Consider the following 16,733-nt stretch of genomic DNA (forward strand, 5'->3'; position numbering starts at 1 on the left):
CATGATCACCAGGAGGCCCCGAGAAGAGGCGGCAGCAGAGGTATAGGAAACATAGGATGACTTGAGTGCTCCTGGTTTCCAGAAGGCTGGCTGGGTAATTCTCCCTGGAGGAGAATGAAAGGCAGAAAGGCGGAAGTAACACCAGGATAAGCTCTGGAATCTATAAGCACTGCTGGCTACATTGCGGGCTGAAGGGGCCCTTGCTTTGCTTCACTGCTGCTGCTGTAGGTTTTCATGCTGTTCTTGGCCAGCAAGGCCATTCGGGATGTATGTCAGAGGAGAGGCCCTGGGATCATGTCTGGGGAGGGTGCAAGACAGACACGCTGCAAGTTCTGAAAGGCGGAGCAGGCCTGTCTTTCCATGCATTCAAGAGGAAAATGCAAAAAGACAAGCCCAACCCAAAACAGGGTATGTTAAAACATTTGGCTGCATAGCCAACTAGGTTTTACTCAAGAGTAGTCCCACTGAAATTAATGGACTTAAGTGGGCCATGACTAGCACTGAGTGCAACTCGTTTGTGAAAATATTTACTCGATACTGACACAGTGTTTTGCAAAATACAGAGTGCAGTGTGGTGGGTAAAATGTTTAGATCTAGACACATCAAAAAAAAGCATTGTAAACTTCATAATGGGAAATCACGTTGGTGAAAGATGGCACTCCACAGCGCCATCTGGTGTCACAGTGTTATAACGCATATAAAATGCTTTTTCTTTCCTAATGTAGCTGAGCCCAAGGGCTAAGGCTTTCTCAGTTCCAGGGCTGCAAATCCTTCTGTGCAACTTTCTGGGAGCTACATGCCAATGAAAGGTGGGACCAGAGACAATTTTTAGCTTTGTGTGGTAGACTAGTTTCTACACCCAGACCCCTTGATCCTCCATCTAGGGCAAACAAGGGGCATTATCAGAGTTCAAGGACACATTCCAGTCCTGCAAAAACATGCAACTGCTTTTGTGTTTAAAACAGTTTCTCCAACCTGAGTCACCATTTTGCTCCCGACCCTGGCTGCTGAATCTTGGGAGTTTTACTGTAGGTCCGTCAGTGAATTCCATCAGAAATGGAAACGGGAGGGGAAATTGCTGCCACTGGCATGTCCATCCAAGGCCAGGAACAGAAGCCACACTAGCGATCCCATGTGGTATTCACTATTGTTCTCTTCTTTGTCTGTGAATGAGTACAGAAATAATGGCATTACTTTCCGCATGGTTTTTGACATTTTCCTTCCATTGAAATTCACAAAAATCGATTACGTTATTAACTACATTAGTGTTGGCCATAGCAGATAGCAAGAACATAAGGTTTAAGTGGAAGCCAAACTGTAGCTAATTGGGATGAACAGGAGGACAGGAATCGCTGCCTCCTTACAGTCCTGAGTTTTAGCAAGCAGTCGATCCAACTAGCCCATATTTCATACAGATGATTCTGGGAGATGAGATGGAAACAGTGGTGTGGTGGTTTGGGATATGGGGGGCATAAGACTCATTGCTATTTCTGCAGTAGGGTCCCTCTCTCCAGCATCCTAGAGTCGCCCAATCAGCATAATAGGTGCACTTTTTAGCTACTACCATATGCTCCAAAGCACAGCATTTAGGAACTTCAGTTTCAAGTGACTGGGATACAAGTTCTGCTACATACAATTGAGCTTCAGAGAAAACACAACCTGAGTCACTCCGAAAGAAGGTATTGTAGCCCTCCAAATCATCTGCCCATGTACGTGCACAGAAAATAGCAGATCTAGCTGAATGGCAGCATGTGAGATCTGCACCGATGGTTGCAATGCACTCCTTATTTATTATTATTATTATTATTATTATTATTATTATTATTATTATTATTATTGCATAATTGTAAAATTATAAGATTATTGTATAATCTTAGAAGGGGTGGCTATGAGGGGTCAATAGTGTGAACGTCATGAGGGGATGCTGCACTTCTGAATTTGCCACAACACTACTGGATGGAAGCAACGCAGAGCACAGTTATGCTCTGTCCACACACATTATTTCACATGCATTAGATATAAGGCCATCCCAAGACATTTGGCTGTCTGAGGCAGAACAAGAAAAAGGCACTCCTTCAATCAAAGAGCTGCATAGCAGCCAAGGCTGACCAAGGAATTTTGGCACTTGCCGCAGAAAAATCCCATAAGCATCTCTTCCCATGAGTAAAAATATTGTAATAAGAAGTTTTTAAAGCACCAGTTTTCTGCTCTTTTGTGACACCCATAATCAACTGTCCTGCCTCACTCTGCCCTATGGTTGAGCCAGCCCTGTTCTAAGCCAGTGTGGTGTCATGATTAGAGTGTTGGACTATTACCTGGGAGACCAGGGTTTGAATCCTCACTCAGACATGAAGCTCACTGGTGACCTTGGGCCAGTCATTGCCACTCAGCCTAACCTACCTCACAGGGTTGCTGTGAGGATGAAATGGGGAAGAGAAGAACCAATTTTGCCACCTTGAGCTCCATGGAAGATAATGGTAGCACTGTATATAAGTGAAATAAATAAATAAATAAATAACCCAACTCAAAGAGTTAACTTCTAGAATGCCAGCATTTCTGGAAAAGGCAAAACAAGCCTGCATATGCACTGTACAATGAAAGCTGAGAATCTTGCTCCCTCCCCAAGAATCTTGGGAACTGTCGTTTACCCAGAGTGAGAGATTTTACTTTCTTGGGCTCCATGATCACTGCAGATGGTGACAGCAGCCACGAAATTAAAAGACACCTGCTTCTTGGGAGAAAAGCAATGATAAACCTAAACAGCATCTTAAAAAGCAAAGACATCACCTTGCCAACAAAGGTCTGTACTGTATAGTTAAAGCTATGGTTTTCCCAGTAGTGATGAATGGAAGTGAGAGCTGGACCATCAAGAAGGCTGATCGCCAAAGAATGGATGCTTTTGAATTATGGTGCTGGAGGAGACTCTTGAGAGTCCCATGGACTGCAAGAAGATCAAACCTATCCAATCTGAAGGAAATCAGCCCTGAGTGCTCACTGGAAGGACAGATCCTGAAGCTGAGACTCCAATACTTTGGCCACCTCATGAGAAGAGAAGACTCCCTGGAAAAGACCCTGATGTTGGGAAAGATGGAGGACACAAGGAGAAGGGGACGACAGAGGACGAGATGGTTGGACAGTGTTCTCGAAGCTACCAGCATGAGTTTGACCAAACTGCGAGAGGCAGTGGAAGACAGGAGTGCCTGGCGTGCTCTGGTCCATGGGGCCACAAAGAGTCGGACACGACTAAATAACTAAACAACAACAACAACAGCTTCCAGTGTTCATAACAAGCTACAGTTCCCAGGATTATTTAGGTGAAGTCCTGTGCTCTCAAGGCCCAAAACAGAGGGAGTCCTTTATCAGACCATAGGGACAGTCGGAGCAAATCTTAGGACTGCTTGCTGGTGTCACACGCCATCAAGCAACATCTTAAATTGAATCCAGCTAGCAGGGCTGACACAGTCTAGAAACTGGGGAGGACCTGGTTCCTTGAGCGGCAAAGGCAAAATGACATGTAGCCACAATTACAGGCTTGCAAGTTGCAACCCTCTATTATTCCCATGACTTCACCAGGCCTGGAATCCCTGATGGACACTGTGTTACAGAGTACTTTCTGTGTTCTAATTACCATCTACTACAGCCCCTGATTAGCCCCGCACAAATGAGCACCCCCTCCACATGGAAGCCTCCCCGTGGCAGAACCAACAATGCAGATGTACGCATGCCTACTCAGAAGTCAGAGCCACAGACTTCGGCTAGTGGAGCCATATTTATACATAAGTACGTAGAAGGGAAGAGGAACTGAGATGTGGCCCTCTGGGCCTCTTCACCTGGCCCTCAGAACTCCCCCAGGACATACAACACCCTTCACCAGCCCCAGCTTCACATCCTCCTGGAGTGTTATTGCAGAATATGTCCTTGAACTCTGATAACGCTTCCAACTTACTTGGCTGGAGGACAGAGGGGGGGTGTCAGAGTGTGTGCCGAAACTAACCTACTGAAGCAGGGTAAAAATTGCCTTCTGTGCTCTTGTCTCTGGCCCCAGTACATTTCCCCATGACTTTCACAACAGCATAAAGTCCTTTTTTTAAAAAGTGGAATTGTTGTGCTGGGGCAGGAAGTCACGTTAATCTACTTTAACCGTGCAAACCTAAAGTTCTGGCATACTCTTGAATCCCTCCTGGCACAAAATACTGGCATAGTCTTGAGATCTTGCAGCACTGAATGCTGCTTAACTATTGTTTATTATCCCCCATCAATTGATTCCACAGTCCAGATAATCATTTTCATTTATACACCTTGGGATGGAACAGCACACTTAAAATTCACTCTTCTCCCCCTTTTGGCAAGCGTCCTCTTTATGAATTCCTGGAATTCATAACAAAACCATTAATAGGAACCAGTTAGAAAAACAGAAGACTTGCCCAGGAAAGCAATTTTTAAAACACTTCTAAAAGAAAGGAGTTATATCCAGACATTAGACATTAACTTAGGAAATTGCCTCTCCCCTTCCCCACAACACACTTGTGTGGGTGCATAAAATTAAAAAGATATAAAGAAAAATGCCTGGTTGGTGACTGCTATAAAAACCTATACTGTTATATAACCTTTTTAAAAACAGCTGGGAGGAAAGGGAGTTACAGCAGGGGAGTTTGGTATTTGCTTTACTATATTTCGGTCGCATACCATTTGCAAGAAATGCTGTTTAATTTAAGGCCAAGGGCCCATCCATACCTCTCCATAGTGTGAACCCTTTGGGCTTCGTGCTTTGAGAATCCGAATATGAGAGCTCTGCTTTTAGGAAGGAGAAAGTGTGGGAGAGCAGGAGTTGCGAGGAGAATGCTGCACGGACAAGGTTCACAATCCACATTAAACCAAAGTATGGTCTCTCTCACACACAAACACACACACACCGGCCACCACTGCCAAAGGACATTTGTTTTTTTGAGTAGAAGGAACACCCCTTATTAGACAATATTTCATCCTCAAATAGGAGGGTGATTAGTAGCTCCACAGTTAGAGGCAGTAATGCTTCTCCATAAGGTAAAGGACCCATGGGTGGTTACGGTAAGTCCAGTCAAAGGCAACTATGGGGTTGCAGAGCTCATCTCGCTTCAGGCCACGGGAGCTGGCATTTGTCCACAGACAGCTTTCCAGGTCATGTGGCCAGCATGACTAAACCGCTTCTGGCACAACGGAACACTGTGATGGAAGTCAGAGCACACGGAAACACTGTTTAGCTTCCTGCTGCAGGGGTACCTATTGATCTACTTGCACTGGTATGCTTTCGAACTGCTAGGTTGGCAGGAGCTGGGACAGAGTAACGGGAGCTCACCCCGTTGTGGGGATTCAAACTGTCGACCTTCTGATTGGCAAGCCACAGACCACAGCGCCTCCATACCAGTTGCTGGAAACCACAGAAGAGTTTCCTGTGCTCAGGTACTGCTTGGCTGCTGTGAGAAAAGGATGATGGGCTAGATGGACCGTCTAAGCTCCATGTGAGCTTTGTACAAGGAACCTGTTACCCAGTAACAAACCCAGGAGGAATGCTTAATAAACAGGTTGCCCGGAGGAGCCTAAAGTGGTAACTGTTGAGAGAAGCTACAGCTCAATAGAAGAGAAATCATAGAGTTGTAGAGTTGGAAGGGACCACAAGGGTCATTTGGTCCAACCCCCTGCACTGCAGGAATATTTTGCCCAATGTGGGGCTCGAACCCACAACCCTGAGATTAAGAGTCTCATGCTCTACTGACTGAGCTATCTTCGTGCTTCTTGTTGTGGTTTAGTCGTTGAGTCGTGTCCGACTCTTCGTGACCCCATGGACCAAAGCACGCCAGGCACTCCTGTCTTCCACTGCCTCTCGCAGTTTGGTCAAACTCATGCTGGTAGCTTCGAGAACGCTGTCCAACCATCTCGTCCTCTGTCGTCCCCTTCTCCTTGTGCCCTCCATCTTTCCCAACATCAGCGTCTTTTCCAGGGAGTCTTCTCTTCTCATGAGGTGGCCAAAGTATTGGAGCCTCGGCTTCAGGATCTGTCCTTCCAGTGAGCACTCGGGGCTGATTTCCTCCAGAATGGATAGATTTGATCTTCTTGCAGTCCATGGGACTCTCAAGAGTCTCCTCCAGCACCTCCAGTCACTGCCAATCAGTGCAGACAGTGCTGAATGGTTTGATTTGGTAGAAGGCAGAATCCTATGTTCCTATCCTTAACGATTCTGCAGAGAAACGTTCCTCCAGCTCCTCCGTTTGGGATGGATCACAGACAGAGGACTGGGAGGAAATAACAAAGAGATCAAATCAGCACCAAGAGGCCTTGCCCAGTCTACTTGCTCTCTGAAACTCAGTACAAAAAGCCAGAAAGTGACATTCCTTGCTCTGTTACTCATCTGTGCTGGTCAGCGATAGAGATGATCTCCCAGAAGAGTCAGGCAAATGAGAAAACTGTGTTTAAAACAGAGGGTGGGGAACTATTTTTTGGTTCAAAGACCACATTCCGTTCTGGACAATGTTCCAGGGGCCACATCCCAGTGTTGGGGGGCAAAGGTGGATGTAGTGTTTAGGCTGCTGGGAAATTGTAGATCTGTGAAGGGTAAACTACAGTTCCCAGGATTCTGGGATGTTTGCTGTAAATGTATGGTGTGTACACAGATGAAGATAGCCATGTGGCAGGGTGGAAAGATGCTACTTTGCTAACCTAAGGCCCTCACACTTTGAAATGCGCCATCCCCACCCACTCCACCCACAAACCACACCAGGGTTGCTGCAACCTTTTGAAGGAGAGCATTTATTCCCTCCCATAATTGTACCCCACCTTCCAAACCCGCCCATAATCATGGCCCAACTGAGTCCCAGAAATGCAGGAGGACAGAAAAACTCTACAGGGAGCAAGAGGGCCTGTATTTTTTTCTCCTGATCGCGGCACACCAAAATTGTTTCTTAACACTTGCCTGGAATTTCCAAGCCGCTTCAGGCTTTATAAAAAGAGGAGCTTTTTTAGGTTAAGAAAAAGGCTGTGCAAAGTATGCTTTGGTTGGTAGAAGACCATCCCACTGCCAAATTTAGATGCATGGAGACAGAGAATGGCCAGTTTCTCACATCTGGAGTTGCTAAGCTAAAGGAGAATGATAACAAGGAGAAGTCTGAATGATAACATTTCAACTCAGAATTACTACGCAGTGATCACATCCACACCAAGCATCTGAAGCCCTCTTGCACCACTAGCAATCATGGCTTCCCTCAAAGAACCCTAGTTTGTTAAGGGCTGTTGGAAGACCTCTCGCAGACCCATAGTTTTCTCATCATCTTTAACAAGCAACAGCTCCCAGGATTCTCCAAGACCTTAAAAGTGGCACAAGAGTGCTTCAACCGTGTGGCGTGAATGTGAGCAATGCACCCTAATTGGAATTAACCTTGAAGATAAATCTCCTTCCTTTCTCATAATATTAGAAGTCGGGACTATCCAGTTAAGCTGAAGGTTGGAAGATTCAGGAAAGATGAAATACCCCTATCTGCCCTCCATCCAGACAAGTGAGAGGCATTATTGGAGTTCAAGGACACCTCTCACCTAGGCAAAAATCACTCAAGGAGGCTGTGAAGCTGGGCCAGTGAGGGCTGTGGCCTGGAAAGCGTTCCAAGGGCTATATAAAGAGCTCTGGAGGGCCACACATTTCGCTGGCCCTACGTCACACCCATAATTTATTTGTCTGGCTGGAATCGGTCCTCCAACTGTACTAATGCTAGTTGCTGGTCTGGATGGAAGATTAAGAGGGGTGTGTAAGTGTGTCTGCATAAACTAGCCTACTATGCAAAGGGGAAATTCACAACCATTGCCCTGCACCCACCATTGGGATGTGGCCCTCAGAATGTGGTCTAGAAGGGAATTCGGCCTTTGGGCTGAGAAAGGTTCCTGACCTCCGCTTGAAAGCCAAGTCTGTTGGAAGGCTACAAGGGGCACTATTTGCTGCTCTGCCTCAGACAGCAAAATGTCTCCAGCCGGCTTAGGGGAGCTTTGCTGGGGTGACCTCACACGGGCTGGAAGGGAAATGGATTTGACTCAGAGTTACTCAAGGAGCTGATCATTCTTGGATGCGAGAAGCCCAGTCACCACATCTGTACATTTGCAGGGTGTCCTCAGTTTCTGATCGCGCTCCAGCCCAACCCAAACACACTCACATCATCATCCATGACTTTCCCTCTTTAGTCAGACTCTTCCCCAGATGCAAAAGCTTAGCCTTCTGTCCCACTCACATTGCAACTTTTGGTGAGAACTTTAAGCAGTTTTTTTTCCACGGAATGGGTTGGACACACGTTCCTGAGAAAATAGACAGTTACAAGCTGTGAGGAATTGCCTCACCGGTGGAGTCAGGTAATATTAGGCTTTGGGCTTTAGTCACCGTACAGGCCCCATCACCCCACTTTCGGGGGTAATTTTAATTCCCTCAATATGGCTGCACTGGGAAAGTGCCATAAGCTCAGTGGTACAGCATCTGTCTGGCACAGAGAATGTCTAAGGTTCAATCCCCTGTCTGATATCCTGGAGAGTCACTGTCAGTCACAGCTTCTGTCCCTGTATACCTTTAGGAGCGTCTCCATGCCCATCGTTCAGCCCGGACACTGATGATATTGTTTTAGGAATATAATCTCTTATACCCAGTTCTAGTTCCTGGTAACCCTGAAATCACTGGTCAATATAATGTGTTTAGCTGTGCTAAGTTGTAGTCATACTAATACCATATTATTATTGCTGCTGCTGCTACTGCTACAATAGCATTAATAATATTAATTTTCATCATGGCTCCAACAATGGATGGTTCAAATTCAAGAACAACCTAGCTGCCCCACTGTTCAGAGAGCTAAAAGGTAGGAAGCCAGCATTGGGTTGGCTTTATTTTATTTTTATTTAACCGTACAAAAGAACGGTAAAAACCGTTCTTTTAGCTCACAACTGTAAAGGCTCCTTTTGTTCCCGTTAATAGAACATAGGGCAGCTGGGGATCCTGGGGCGCTCCAGACGAGAAAGCCGGCTGATCCACAGCAGGAGAGCAAACCTGTCTGCTTCCTTTTTGAAAGGCTGCTTTGTATCCCAGGTGCTTGTAAAAAGTGGGGGAGCGAAACGGCAAGGAAAACTGGCATGCAAAAGCAGGTGAGGCGAGGTGGTAGGAAAAGCCTCTTGCTACATGTCAGTTTTTCCACAGTTGTCCCTGGATCACAGTTGCCGATTTGCCCAAGTCCAGGGCTGAGGGTCCTGTGGGTCTCCAGGTGCTGATGTCCCATCAGAGCCAGTCAGTGTGGCCCATGGTCGGGAATTCTGGGAGTTGTAGTTGAACCATGTTGCTAGACTGCAGCTCCCATCAGTCCCAGCCAGGGATGGTGAGAGTTGTAATTTCATCATGTTGTTGGATTATGGCTCCCGTCATGATAGAGTGAGCAAGCCCCATGGGTCAGAAATAATGGGAAATGTAGTTTAGCCATGTTGTTAAGATTCCAGATCCCATCAGCCCCAGCCAGCATGGCCAATGGTCAGAAATGATGGGAGATTCAGGTCAACAGCATCTGCAGAGCCACAGGTTCCCTACATTTGCCTTCGTCCATGGCAGGAAGGTTTGTTTGTTTGTTTGCTTGCTTGCTTTGGCTAAAGCTTCCCAGCCTTGTAAAAATGCCAACACGAAGAGAAAGGGCTTCTGGGCCATCTCCTCCCCAGTGAAAAGAGCACCAAGGCATTTTCACAACTCTCCTCTTGAGCACTTGCTGTTTTGCACTACAGCTCCCATTTGCCCAAATCAGCACAGCCATATAATGGAAGCTGTACGTAACCCGGTGTGCTTCAGGTGTTCTGGATTACAACTCCCATTAAGGTCCCTTTTACTCATGGGTTGGCAAACTAAGGCCCGGGGGCTGGATCCGGCCCAATCGCCTTCTAAATCCGGCCCACGGACGGTCTGGGAATCAGTGTTTTTACATGATGAGAATGTGTCCTTTTATTTAAAATGCATCTCTGGGTTATTTGTAGGGCATAGAAATTTGTTCATTCCCCTCCCCCCAAAATATAGTTCGGCCCCCCACAAGGTCTGAGGGACAGTGCACCAGCCCCCTGCTGAAAACGTTTGCTGACCCCTGCTTTTACTGGTCAACTCCAGCATTGAGAGATTTTCTCAATTCTTGCTTGGGATTCTCATGCCAGGTAACAGAGAAGAAAGGAAGCTCTCAGCATACCCCATAAAGCCTTCCTGTCATTGCTTTGTATACACACTCCCTCCTATGCAGACACTTGTGCATGAGATTCAACATTTGTGCTGGCAAGCCTTCACCACCCTGGTGCCCTCCATCTAGCTCAGTATTGTCTACAATGTAGACAATAAAGGTGCATGCTGCACAAATGCTCACTGGGTGGATCTACACACAGGGGGAAAAATGATATAAATAAGTCAGAAATTAATTGTTATAACAGAAGGGGGGGAAACCCTTTGGAAATTCGAGTAGAAAAACTTTCTGCTCTCTGGCGCCATCTGGTGTTGCATGTTTATAATACATTCAAATTGTTTCTTTACTAATGCACAGTGGTGCCCCACAAGACGAATGCCTCGCAAGACGGAAAACTCGCTAGACGAAAGGGTTTTCCGTTTTTTGAGCTGCTTCGCAAGACGAATTTCCCTATGGGCTTGCTTCGCAAGACGAAAAACGAAAACGTCTTGCAAGTTTGTTTCCTTTTTCTTAATACTGTTAATACAGTTGCGACTTGACTTCGATGAGCAACTCATAGAACGCGGTGTGGTAGCCTTTTTTGAGGTTTTTGGTTATTTTTGAAGCTTTTCCAAAACTTCTTTTAAACTTTTAAAACTTTTTTTGGGGGGGTTGGGTTTTGGGTTGGGGTGTTTGGAATTCAAGGACTTGGTGTTGGGGAGGGGTTTGCAAGAATCTGGAAGCTTGTGTGTGTGTTTTTCTGCATTTTTATGATTTTCTGTGACCACTGGGCCACTCTGCTGTTTTTTTTAAAAAATTCTGGATTTGAATTTCTGTGTGGTGGGTGGCTGGGGAAACAGTTGAGGAGGGGGTTCTTCAGCAAGAAGCAAAGAGTGGAAGAGGAACCTTCTTCGAGTGGTCCCCCAGAGTCTTAGAAAATGTACTGTACACTTTGTTGATTTTTAAATGTTTTTCTGTCATGTTTAGAAACTTAATTTATTGTTCCTTCAATTTTTGAAATGCTCTTTACAGTATGTGTGACTTTAAAGAGCACTTAATAAACTCTTGTACCAAATTTGGCTTTGTTTGGACTTTTTTTGACCATAGGAACGCATTAATTGAATTTCAATGCATTCCTATCGGATTTCGTGCTTCACAAGACGAAAAATTCGCTAGACGAAAAAACTCGCGGAACGAATTAATTTCGTCTTGCGAGGCACCACTGTAGCTGAGTCCCAAGTCATATAACTGCCCCATGAACCAATCAGAACTAATGTTCAGTAAGGACTAGACTACGGGTACTTCCAGAAGATCTGTTTTGAGCATTCATCCTGACCCTTAGGGTCCCTTCCAACTCTGTAATTTTTTTATTCTATTATTTGGAGATTAAACAACTCTCTACCATGCATTTTCTCATCACCTTCCTTATCACAAAAAGTTCAATCTTTGGGAGAAGCAGATTTGTTGTGCGAGCATTGTCGATGAGTGATCATAACCAACAGCCAGAAATAGATAGCAGGAATGTTTATATAGAGAGAGAAAAAATCCAAACAATTCCACTCTTTTACCTTTTATCACTACTTTGACAATGTGTCAATTTTACTACACTATTTATTTATTTTTATTTATTAAATTTATACACTGCCCTTCATCACAAGATCTCAGGGCGCTTCACTAGGCTTCTTATATACAAAGTAGACTTTTAGAAGGGAAATTCTGGGTTGATTTACCACACCACCTTAACCTATCCTTCTGGTTTCATAGTTGTTCTTCTCCAGACCCAAGGCCCTTTACATTCACCATTCATTCATTTTCTTTTTCATTGTTGCAAAAAATAATAATAATTCTCAAACACTGCACACCCTCCAACATGATGCGTTGAAAAACCAAGACTCCACCTTCCAGGGCTGCATTTCCACGTGACTCATGTGGATCCACAGAAGATCATGGCCCTGAAAAAGTGCTTTTTCAGGCCCAGCGCCCAAAAAACATGTGTTTTGGGGTGCCTTGCGAGACTGTGGCCAGATAATGGCGCCTAAAATGGCTGTTGTGTGCTCGTGTGAAAAAAGGGATGTCCCAGTTTTATCGGGATGGTTGAGAGGCATGCACTGTTCTAGGCTTGTTGCCAGTCTTTATCATCTTCATATTCTGCAACTATTCAAAGCACATTTGTTCAGCTTTCTCACGACAACACTACAGCAAATATTTTTAACCCCTCTCTTCAGCCTCATCAAATGAAAAACGGCAGGCTTCAAACATCTGTACACCATTTCCACATCATAAATATTATGTGCCTGAATTTGCCAGTATGCAACTGAATCACATCAGAAATTAGGTAGAGCCTTGAAGGGCTTATAGTCTAGCCTACAAAGCAAATCATGATAAATGCTCAATAAACCTGCTGTCTAGAGGATCTCTTCGAAGGCAACTTCCAGATTCTCCGCTGTTGGGTTCCTTGGACTTTGGCTCCCCCTGCTGCTCATCCTAAGCCCTTCCTTATATCGCTTGCGAGGCTGGCTAGTCGTCAGGGATTTGGGGAATTATAGTCCAGCAGCATCTGGAAGGTCAGAAGTGCCTTTGATCTGAGCAATTATTTATTTCATTTTATTTCTAAAAATGTGCATACTGCTGTATGATAATGATAAAAAAAAGTTACATTGGTTGGCAACAATAGAAAAAACACAAAACCAGACAACAAAACCATAAAAAGTTAAAAGCAAAATGAATGGATTTTCTCCCCACTCAGCATCACCACCCCAGTTTGCAAACAACAAACTTGAAAGACCTATATTGGCTCCCAGTACATTTCTGAGCACAATTCAAAGTGTTGGTGTTAAAGCCCTAAACGGCTTCGGCCCAGTATACCTGAATTCTCCTGGACTTCTAACCCCACTTCTCTTCGTGTGTTGCAAGGCAGCAAATACTTTGCTAATTACTTGCTAAGGTTACTTGGCTTAGCTCTGGGACACTTCATTCAGCTTTGTAAGCTACCTTGTCCTCTAAGGAGGTCAGGGTTAGGGTACAGCTTTGCACAGAGTTTACCCTATTTTATCTTCCCAACGACCCAGTGGAGGTTATTTATGAGGGTGGCTGTCCCAAAATCATCTAGCCATAGCACAAAACTTAACAGGCCATCCTCTGGAGCAAGAATGCAGAATCTGTTATTTTAAACATTTTTAAAATAACTTTTTCTTTTTTAAAAAAAACACCAAACTTTTCTTTTAGTAATTCTAGGTGCCAAAATCGCAAAGGGACTGGCCCGCAGATGGAAAGAAGATACAGTCCCTTCCAGAGAAGAATGGCAGATGGCTAAAATGACTGGAAGAATCAGAAATCGGGAGGACCAAAATTTTAATAAGGAATGGGGGAAATTTGTAATTTATCTTAAAAACCATTGTAAACAGTTAAAATTGTTAGTAGGATTGGAATCTAACGGTGAATTTTGGACATAATGGAGATGTAAAAGATTTGATTATAAAAGAACCAGGAGGGAATGATTAACAATAGGACCCACAAAGGGGAGGAGATTCTTTGGAATCTTGTTTTCATGTTGTATGTTGGATATGTGATTGTAAAACTTTAATATGAGAAATCAAAATTTATTTATTTATTTATTTGGTGCAGAATCTGTGCCTCTCTAGATATGGTCTGCCTCAAAAACAAAACAAAACCCCAAACCCCTCAGTCACAGCTAGCATGTCCAATGGCAGAGCCTGATGGGGCGCTGTGATCCCATCAACATCTGGAAGGCCTAAGGCTCCTCACCTCTGCTCAAAGGGAACCCTTCAAAACTCCTCAAGGATTCATGAGGCAATTAATTTTTTTAACTGTAGCCATTTGGAAGACCTAACTGGGGTTTTCTTTAACAGTTGCCTCTAGGGAATGCTCCCAAATATATATACTCCAGGGCTGCCCCTTATGGGGATGAACCCTTTTCAAATCTTCGTGAACTCCTGAGGTAATCCTTATTTATCTAAACTGCAGCTGTTGCCACTGGAAATGCTTCCCCACACCAGCAAAATCAGGGCTTATTAGACCAGAGAGGCAGCTCCACAAGCAGAAACCTTCTGGTCCTGCTTGCCTATTGGCCACAGGCCAAAAAGAGCGGGAAAATCCTCTTCTGCTATAGGGCAAAAAAGAGCGGGGAAAACCTCACTAGACAGAGGGGCGCTCCCTTGCCAAAACTCACCAATCCTATCAGCCGCAGAAGGAGAAGGAGTCTTAACTTCTCCACAGAAAAAGTCATTAAATTATTTTCAGGGGTGGGGAGCCAGTGACCCTACACCAAATGTCGGTGAATCTCCCCAATTCCCATCACTGGCTGGGGATGGTGGGAGTTGGGACTCCAGCAACATCTGGAGAGACCACAAATTTATAGTCGTCTATCACATCCCCCATCTTACTCACCATTTTTCTAAACTAAGAAGTTCCTAAGTAATGAAACCCACCGCTAAACATGGGGTTTTATGCTTCATTTCCACCTTTCACACATGAACTTAAAAAATGCAGATGCAGGACACTGAGTCGGCAGCTTTCAATACAAATGTGCTTTGGATACTTACCACGAATGCTCCTTCTGGGGCGAGGGTGGCAGGCTTCCAGTACAACCATGGGTTGAGGCCCCCACTGCCAGGGAGAGGCAGGTCCCATGGTAAACAGAAATCAGATTTTTTTAAAAGACTAATTTATAATGTAGAAATGCATTGGGGTTTGTTACAAAATGTTGCGGTGTGATGCACAGCCAGCCAGCCATGCTCTCTTCCAGCATACTCCATTCCGTTCACCCTCCTCCATTTTATTCCTGTCCCATCCATCCCACCAGCATTCTGTGCCCACAGAACACGCTCCGTCCTCGTCAGGCTCTTTTGGGCTGTCCCCTTCCTACCATAGGTTTTTCCTAAATATTTCTTGTACTTCTGCAAACTCTGGAGGATCCCAAAGCCTTCTGACAGCATTCCTCTTCTATCTAAGGATCCACACTTTGAGAACATGTATGGTACAGTGGTACCTCGGTTCTCGAACGTCTTCACTGACGAACATTTCAAAACCTGAATGCCAAAAACCCGGAAGTAAATGCTTCCATTTTCGAACATGCCTCAGAAGTCAAACAGCTTCCTCTGTGTGTTTTTCAATTTTCTCAATTGAAATTGGAGACAGCCCTTTGCACCTCGGTTTTCAAACGTTTTGGAAGTTGAACGGTCTTCCTGAATGGATTACGTTCGAGAACTGAGGTACCACTGTATTTGCATACACAGGTGGGGCCCTCCAACCAAATGCTGTTCCAGAGTTGTTATTTTATTTATTTGCAGATGTTGGATGGACATGCTGATTGCCCAATCCCAGCTAGATTTCTTCACTGATTCTGGGAAAAACAGCCTACTCCATTCAGATTTTCCCATTCCCCCCACCACAGGGGACACATCTTGCCCTAGGAGGAGGGGAAAGAAGGCAAGGGGACAACAGGGCCTGCTCTAGTCAGACTACCCCCATCCTACTTTTATATGTTATATCATTTGTCTTAATGCTTTAAATTGTAAACCACCTTGTGTGTCTTGGTAGTAGGAAGATATATAAAAATATATATAAAGATATATAGAAACAACAAATGAATAAATAAGGAATTGCCCTTCTGCTTTAAATATTGTTTAATTAAAAAAAACAAAAAACCTCATGGCGACGTCAATCGGACTTCACATTCTTGAGATATATCTTGGGTGCCGTCCATCCCTCAGGAGCCTTCCTCAGTCCGGCTCTCCTCCAGACGCGTTCCAGATCTCGTTCAAACCTTTTCTGTAAAGACAAGACATAAAAAACCAAGATCTAGTGACATCTCCCCTAGGATATTGTGTACTTTGGGGCAGCAAGTCCTGGATGGCCGTGATGCGGTCCATTAATGCGCAGAACTAGGAATTGCAGAATTACATGTGGGTCCAGAAAATGATGAGGAGACATCAAAACTGAAATAGGTGGTCCATCGGAAATTGACAACTGGATAAGGGGTATGGTGTGAAGAACCAGAAAGAGGCACAGGTTCATATCCCATTTCTGACACATCTATTTGCACTATAGTGGGAAATAGCTCAGTCACTAGAGCATGAGACTCTTAATCTCAGGGTCATGGCATTGAGCACCAAGATGTGCAAAATATTCATGCATTGCAGGGGGTTAGACCAGCTGATCCTTGTGGTCATTTCCAACTCTACAATTCTAGGATTCTATGATAATGCTCAACCTTGGGACTGGGCGCAATCAGAAAGTGGTTAGGTGTGAACGAATTCAGGCCAAAGGCCACATGCCAGTGTTGGGCAGGGCCAGGAGCAAAAGTGGGTACAAATGTAAATTTTGCCTTCATTCTGTAGGCTAGTTCCTATACGCACATGCAAACCTTTCTATCCTCCATCCAGATAAGCGAGAGGCTGTATCAGAGTTCAAGGACACATTCCGGCCAGGCAAAAACACTCCAGGGCGAGAAGCAGGGCCAGTGCGAGGTGTGGCATAGAGAGAGGAGGTGCAGCCTAGTGAAAGCACTAAAGAAAGATGACTGGAGGGCTACGT

At 44.8% G+C, this 16,733-nt stretch overlaps 2 protein-coding genes and 1 long non-coding RNA gene across 5 annotated transcripts in view; all 3 read right to left on the reverse strand.

Moving 5' to 3' along the window:
* LOC310711391 (C-signal-like) overlaps positions 1 to 16,733 on the reverse strand; it is a 129,030-nt gene that overhangs the window by 92,586 nt on the left and 19,711 nt on the right. The window lies entirely within an intron of this gene.
* Positions 616 to 12,663, reverse strand: LOC310711485. Its single transcript, XR_014528490.1, has 2 exons — positions 12,577 to 12,663; positions 616 to 1,163 (listed from the first exon to the last, which is right to left on the reverse strand). It is a non-coding gene; the product is annotated as an uncharacterized lncRNA (long non-coding RNA).
* AURKAIP1 (aurora kinase A interacting protein 1) overlaps positions 15,806 to 16,733 on the reverse strand; it is a 155,656-nt gene continuing 154,728 nt past the window's right edge. For all 3 annotated transcript variants that reach the window (XM_083513320.1, XM_083513318.1, XM_083513319.1), the window contains exon 4: positions 15,806 to 15,968. In XM_083513320.1, the coding sequence (XP_083369446.1) occupies positions 15,858 to 15,968 (111 nt within the window). In that variant the 3' untranslated portion in view covers positions 15,806 to 15,857. The remainder of the gene's footprint in view (positions 15,969 to 16,733) is intronic.

The sequence above is a fragment of the Podarcis liolepis genome, assembly GCF_965112155.1.
Source record: "Podarcis liolepis genome assembly, chromosome: 7".
NCBI classification, from domain to species: Eukaryota; Metazoa; Chordata; class Lepidosauria; order Squamata; family Lacertidae; genus Podarcis; species Podarcis liolepis.